Source organism: Brassica oleracea, chromosome C9 (assembly GCF_000695525.1).
Source record: "Brassica oleracea var. oleracea cultivar TO1000 chromosome C9, BOL, whole genome shotgun sequence".
NCBI lineage: Eukaryota > Viridiplantae > Streptophyta > Magnoliopsida > Brassicales > Brassicaceae > Brassica > Brassica oleracea.
In genome coordinates this window covers 52,117,838-52,125,966 of record NC_027756.1, presented here as the reverse complement: position 1 = coordinate 52,125,966, position 8,129 = coordinate 52,117,838, and the positions used below count along the sequence as shown (strand labels likewise).

Below are 8,129 nucleotides of genomic sequence, written 5' to 3'. Positions count from 1 at the left end.
CGTGCTCTAAAAGAATAGTTTATATTTTGGTTCATGAATTTTACATATATTGATATTATAAAAAGATTGGCCGTTTTTCAAAATGATTGTTACCTTCGTAAGTTCCTCAAGATTTATCCATATATGATATATCTACTCTATTAATGGTTTTATAATCAATAGTTTAATCTCAAAATTAATTCCAAAATCAAATAAAAATCCGTGCACAGCGTTGGTCCAATTCCAGTTTGTGTTAAGATCCGTTACGAAACTTTTCTGGTAAGTTTAATACTAGTAAAATACACTATTGATGTTTTTTTGACTTGGGAAATATTTCAAATATGAAAGTATATAGTGTAATTTAGAAAATGCAAGCTTTATTGAATACTTTCAAAAGGACGCCCAGAAAGATAGAAGACAAACACTGTGTCACTCACAAATCAAATACTAATTGATCCACGCGATCACATAGTTCTCTAACTAAGAGAAACCCTTATTGATTATATAGTAACAATATTGACTATGGTGAAACATTATTTTTGGACTTGCTAAACCATGAAAGTAACCGATCAACTCCAGTACGGTAAGAAACCAAAGGATCATATGAAGTTCTTGTCGTCGAAATCTTGGTTCGTGTCATAAGGAAAATCGGAATCGTCAACAAGATAGTTGGACCAACCGGTTATGTTTTGCATCACATTGTCTTCATCAACGCTTGTTGATGAGACATCAGACAACAGGAGATCTTGGTTATATCCTCCAATGGCATTGGCTTCTTCGGCTTCAATGTTACTAAATTGCTCGATAAACTGCGAGAAATCGAATTCCGAATTGTTGAGATCAAAGTCCATGTTGATATCTTCCTTCATATGATCAGTTATATGTTGTTCAGAGGAGTGAGAGAATGGATCAAACTCGTCCATCTGAGAAATTGACTAGTTTCGGAGAAGACATCATTGAGACATGGAGACAGTGTTGTTGAGCGAATTAAGGATCCTTCCATGGAAGCTGAAAGCATATTGCCAATGGAAGACGCTTTAGTTGCAACTTTGTTTAACAGTTTTGATGTAGAGCTCAGTTTCTTGAAACGACATTTCTTGGAGCTCAAGGAACCATTGTTTCTCGGTGTCTCATCACTGTTGATTATCGTTTGTAGATTGCAGGAGCTTGATGAATGAGGAAGAGACTTTGGAGACATCGAACCAGATTGTGATTGCTCATCCAGGTTAATCGGGTTTGAGTCATCTTGGCCTTCAGAAGTCCTGGGCGTGGCCGGGTTAGGGTTAGAAGCAAGTGGCTTGTGGGTCAAGGGATCGATGCCCTGATCGATCAGACGTTTTTTGAGATGTGTGTTCCAATAGTTCTTGACCTCGTTGTCTGTCCTTTTTGGCAAATGTCTCGCTATCACCGACCACCTTGTGCGGACAACGAAAAGAAGAATGTATCAAAATATTTGATCATGTGCTAAAACTTTATTTATACTCCCACGTTTCACAATAAGCATTTTGAAAATTTAATAACAAATTAAGAAACATTTAGAATAAATTGGTCACTATATTCCTAGAATTGCAAGCAGAGCCGTGCTCACCTTATCAATTTTGGGGCATTGGCCCCAGGTCCCCTCTCACATTAGTACAATTTGGGGTCTCCATATTCATAAATCATATATATAATCAATATATGATAATATGATAAAAACTATAATTATCTCTTAATACTTTTCAATAATATGATAATTTCTGCTTAGTTGTTGTGAATATTAATTTCATTGTATATTTTTTATTTTGAATGTCGAAAACATTTTCCTGCATATAATTTGAGTTTGTATATACAATTTTCTGTTGTAACCAAAATATAACTTTTGCCATTAATTTTCATAAGATTAATTTTTCTTAAAAATAATTTTAAAATATAAGATAAGAAAACAATTTATTTTCTGGTTCGTATTAAAAAAAATAATACGCATATTTGATATAAAATAAATTATTTTTGCCCTAGGCCCCTAAGAGCATCTCCAATGTACACCTCTATATTTTCTTCTAAAATAGAGATCTCTATTATAGAGGTGAAAATGCTCCAATGTATGCCTATATAATAGAGTTTCTCTATTTATAGTGGAAAATATAGAGATATGATATTTCTACCTCTAAATATAGAGGCAAAAAGTAATTTTCCTCTATATTTTCCTCTAAAATAGAGGAACTCTATTATAGAGGCATACATTGGAGCATTTTCACCTCTATAATAGAGAAACTCTATTTTAGAGGAAAATATAGAGATAAAAATAGGGGTGGGTTGGAGATGGTCTAATAGCCTTCGCACGGCACTGATTGCAAGTTGGTGACTGATATTTTATTCTAATAATATACTTTTAATCAAGTTTGATTTGAGGTTAACTTATGTATTTATGTAATGCAACTTTAAAATGACATTTCTTTTTTAAAAAAAGGAAAAAGAGGAAGGCTCTTAATTTTAAATTGGAAGAAGTAATGTTAAAACAAATTAAAGTATATTACTTGTTGCCACGGGAAGCATGAAGCATGATGATAATCTGCTCCTCCTCGTAGCTAAACTCTCCTCTCTTGATATCGGGTTTCAAATAGTTAGCCCAACGCAATCTACAACTTTTTCCACATCTTTTGAGTCCTACATAAGCACCATTGACATATAAACATCAATTATACCAAAACATTATTCATGTGTATAAAACTATATACTATGCATTTTGTTAACTATATATATATTATGCATGCATTGCATGTGTATATATAATATACCAGCTTTTTGGGGAATGTCACGCCACCCTCCTTCGCCATGTTCATGAATGTAAGAGATGAGTTTCTTGTCTTCCTCGGTGGTCCATGCTCCTTTCTTCAGCCCTTCTCCCACACAACAAGGCTTTCTTGACATTTTTCTTTCTTTTTTTTCCGATATGAATATTATTATATGGGTTTACATACAACCTAGAAGAAGAGAGGGAAAAAAAAACCCAGAAATGTCGTCTAATTTAAGGCAAGAGAGCAATAGATCTGTTGAGGAGAACTCTGATGCATTTGAATATGAAACTAACTGAGAAACTATGGTAGATCGTTGAATGATTATGTGTTTTCATTTCCAGGAACATTTGAACACGATAATTTAAAAAAGATGAAGATATACCAAAGATCTAAGACATTGCGAGCTACCTCTCTATACTGAATACATTCTGTCTATATGACCATATATATATATATAGCCCCATGGTACATTAACAAAAAGTTGACGCACTCGTGTCAATAGAATATTATACTATAGAAATTAATCACATAAATAAAATAAATTCAAATAATAATAAACATATTAACTCATCGAAAGTCTAAGTGTCCGTGTCTCTTTTTTTTTGTTTAGAGGTTCTGTTCAAATGATTTGGCATGACTTATGGAATAATGTTCTGCGAGTTGATAATACTAGTGACGACCACAAACAGAATGACAGATGTGGTTATCAACTTATCATATTTTTTCATTGTAGTTAATTTGGTCAATAACAATAGAGAACATTGTATTAAAAAATGACAATCTTATAAGTTGTTATTTTAAATGACAGTGGTGCTAGCAAACTTTAGTGAAAAACTATTCCGTAACTTTTTTAGTGTACACTTAAAAATATATTCATATGGTAAAATATATATATATATAGGTATAACAAAAGGTAAACAATAGTTTTTATTTTCAAAATAATAATTTATAGATTTATATAACAGGAATATAAATATATTTGATAATTTATAGATTTATATAACAGGAACATAAAGAATATTATTTTGAACGAGTGAGAGTTAACAGAAAAGTGTAAAACTGTCAACTACTTCCGATATAGATTTACGGTATGAGACACTTTTGATAAATTATTATATATGTAGACACACTTTGATGATGTTTTTTTCCGATAAATCAGACTGATCTGGTCGGTCTCGGAAGAAACACACTTAGTGCTAGAATCGAACTAAGTGATGTGGGTACACACCAAGCCCCTAAAAATTGCCATTAGGCTATCGAGTGTAGACATACTTTGATTATGTTTTAAGGTATTATTATAACCGTAGCAAATTGTTATATATTATCGAGGTTGTTTCGCCATCAACCAGAATATGTCACTAGTTAAAAGAAACATATATATAGTTACATAGAAAATGATCTAGGCCATTCTGTAAAATATTACGAGGATCGTGTCATTTGGGTGAAATCGATATGATTCTTCTTTAAGGAATATAGAAATACTCGGGAGACATGAATGCATTACAAATTACATAAGTAATAAGTGAAAGAAGAAGAGGAAGAAATTTAGTCTGTAAATTAAACGAGTGTCTCGAAGGATCAAAATGTATCTGTGTAGTACTCTTTTTTTCTTTGAAACACATCTGTGTAGTAAACTTGAAAAAAAATAAAATTGTGAATGAGTGTAATTTACCCTAGAACTAATCATCACATTTTCAATTTCAGCATCAGTCCTATTTGTTTGCCACTTTAGACTATGATTAACCCGAGGTTCTCAGAGTGAAGTTCTTAGCGGAAGTTAAGAAACTGTTTCTTAACTTTCGCTAAAAACTCCATCCTAATAACTCCGGGTTAATCATGATTTTAGTCTCTTAAATGTAACACTTGAGGCTGTATTCAAAGGCTAATAAAGTGATTTTGCTTCATTATTAATGTTCGTTTCTTCTCACCTCACATTTCTCACTTGGCCTTGTTTCCTTTTTAAAATTTACTACAGTTTCTATTGTCCTATATTTGTTAGAATCCAATTGGACATTTGGAATGGTCTTAGGGCATAATGGTAATTCATGTGCTATACATATATAACAATTATTAAAAATAATAATTTATAATATTTTAGTAACATAAACGATATTTTCCTCAAGAATAAATATATTTCTCATGATAAAGCCGACAGTTAAACCCTTTTTTAGAAAATAACTTTTTTTCTGTAAATTTTTAATAAAAGAAAAAAAAGATCCACACAACCATCCCTAATTGGTCGATAAAAGTAAATGGAAATACACTTATATTAAAGCATATAAATATATTATTAATTAAATATGGCGTGTTTGTTGCTTTGGCAGTCACTTTCGTAAGACCATGATTAACCCGGGGTTCTTAGAGTGGATTTCTTATCGGAAGTTAAAAAACTGTTTCTTAACTTTTAACTAAAAAAAACTAAGAACGGTTCTTAAAATCCTTATTTAAGAATCAGTTCTTAGTTTTTTTAGTTAAAAGTTAAGAAACAATTTCTTAACTTCGGCTAGGAAATCTATCCTAAGAACCCCGGGTTAATCATACTCTAATAATGTGCAACTTGAATATACTTTTTCGGTTAACTTGAATGCAAAATTATGTGTCATGACTGATACAGATAAAACATGAACTCAGTGAAAAGACGATCGAGGGGGCGCCTGATTTGATCTTTGCATGTATCGATTAGGTCAATATTAGTTGGAATTTTTGATGTAATTCGTTGGGTGTAATTAGCTTAACTCGTAGATGGTTGTAATTAGCTTAACTCGTACGTAAATGGTGTGTCTATGCACAAAGAATAAGTGATAAGGTGTTAGCATGGCGTTGTAATTACTCTTACGAATGTGTCATTTTTACGATCTAAATGTCATAAGGTTGAAAACAAGAGTATGTTTGCAGGAGTTTTAGTGTGATTAATAGATTCCGAGACAAATGGAAACGAGTTTTTAGCAAAAAGAAAAAAAAACAGGACAAATGGAAACGAGTATGTTGACACTGATCCATCATAATGTACTTGCACTGATCCATCATAATGTACTTGAGCGCGATTTTAAGGCTAAAAATTAAAAACGAATCTGATTTTCTTTGTTTTTTTTAACTTCAAGTTTTTGGGCTCCGTTGAAATATTTTCTTGAAATTATCATAAAGCATTGACAGTTTTATTCAATAAATATTTAATTCAACAGCATATATTCTGAAAGTGCAATTAAATTTTCAAGTATCTCTCTAAAGTAAAATTCACAGTTAAAACATATATAATCCATAATTATGCAAGAATGAATGATTAAGAAAAAACTTTAGTACCGCGTGGATAAGAACATGTTATGAAACGTGATTTGTAAAGTATTTAAGATCGATCAGTCCAAAGATCTTCAACTTTTTTTTAATTAACTAAGGAGCTAATAGATTATGTGGACCTAGATAAATAAACATCGAGTCCCATAGACAAAAGCCGCATTAGCACTAGGGAATCCTATAGGACCTGACAAAAAAACCCGAATCCGAAAAACCGAACCGAACCCGATCCGAAAAAGTTGTACCGAATCCGAACCGAAATTGATTAAATATCCGAACGGGTTCAAAATTTTGGTATCCAGATAACCGAAACCGAACCCGATCCGAACCGAAGTATTTCGGGTACCCGAATGTATTCGAAATAGATTTATATATCTAAATATATTAATTATTTTTAGATTCAATGTATATTAAAAACATTCAAAATATCTAAGATACTTTTAAGTTGTCTAAAATATTTGAAAATATATACAAATATTCAAAAGTAAATTTCTAAAATAGCTAAAATATACTCAAAACACCAAAAATAGTTGAAATGTCTACTGATTCTCTATCAAAATATTCAAACCAAACCAATTTATATGTTAAATTTAGATACTCTGACATATGTTATTCAAATTTATATGTGATATAGTATTTTATTTATAGATTTTGAGAAATTGAAACTATATATTGAATTTTAAAATCATTTAAATGGGTTATCCGAACCCGAACTGAACCCGCAAAGATCCGAACCGAACCCGAACCGAAATTTAGAAATACCCGAATGGAGTTAAAATCTTTAACCCCGAAAATCTAAAACCCGAATAAATCCGAACCGAACCCGAACGTACACCGCTGGAATCCTACATGAATGAAAAGAATAATTTTAATGGAAATAGTAACTTTTAACTAAAAACAAAGCAAAGAAATGATGGAACGTGGAGCCAAATGAGAAAGACAACTATGACATGCCCATTGACACTTTAGCAATGTTCATGTGGTTCTCCGTCTCTCTATTTTTTAATTTAAAACTTTGATCCTCCACTTTTAGTGAATAATATTTTTGTATTGTAAAGTTTAGTAATTGTTTATAAGGACAGTACTTCTTATGATAAACTTCCCAAAAATGATTGATCAATCGAATTTCACGCGAAAATGCAAACCACATGACTAATAATGGGGTGAGAACCCTAACTGTGAAGAGTCCAGACGTTACATATATCTGCTAAATAACATAAATAATTTGTATCGGAGCACCATGTACGTTTATGGACTAATTAAGCCCGATTTTGAAGACGAAAACTAACAGCGTGAACACAACTAGACTCTTTTTCATAAACATAATTTACCTTTTGAAAAGAAAAGAAAAAAAAACTCTTACAATGTTCGTCAGCCTAAATATATACAATACCTACTTTCACTTTTGAATATGCCGTCGCCTCTTCTGTGGCCATAACTTGTTATCATGATTCCTTATCCTCCTTTCTTCTTTACCAACACGTTCCAATAATTTGATTGTAAATCCACTGTTTGATTACACAGTTTCATTTTCTCGAACAGAAAATGTATAATAAAAATAGTGTAGACAATCTGATTCGCTCTCGTGGGGGACCCGTTGTTTTTATTTCTCTTTTAGGTTTTGGCTGTTAATATTCGTCAAAATAGAATGGTCGGCATGGTTGATATACAGGTGGTTCTGATCAACACAATTGACATAATACAGCTTGATGTAACATTTACATAAAATGGCTGAAAATGCTTAAACAATTATAGTGACCTAAAATGGTAGAAGAAATCACACCCAAAAAATCAAATCATTTAACCCATTAAGAACTTTTAATGAAAACAAAAACTGGAAACATAATTTATTTTAGGTTTTTTCTCATAATTTGAGTTGGGTATCCTCACTCGATCACGAATACCAATTTTATATTGTAACCTTCATTGTCCAATGCTAAACTTCACTTTTCTCCTCTTTCAAGTATGTAAATTATTGTAAAGCTTTGTTGCAATATTCTTTTGATGCCACTTGGCCATGACATTTGCACGTATTTTATAGAGTAAAGGTTCGTTCATGAAACAAATAGCTGACCCATTGGT

At 31.8% G+C, this 8,129-nt stretch overlaps 1 protein-coding gene across 1 annotated transcript; it reads right to left on the bottom strand.

Annotated features, from left to right (window-relative positions):
• Nucleotides 1-355: 355 nt before the first annotated feature.
• LOC106315954 (transcription factor MYB29) lies at nt 356-3,154 on the bottom strand. Its single transcript, XM_013753806.1, is given in 4 exon segments — nt 356-913; nt 916-1,394; nt 2,496-2,625; nt 2,757-3,154. Coding segments are annotated over 4 exon segments (1,077 nt in total). The 5' UTR covers nt 2,890-3,154; the 3' UTR covers nt 356-578.
• Between the last annotated feature and the right edge of the window lie 4,975 nt (nt 3,155-8,129).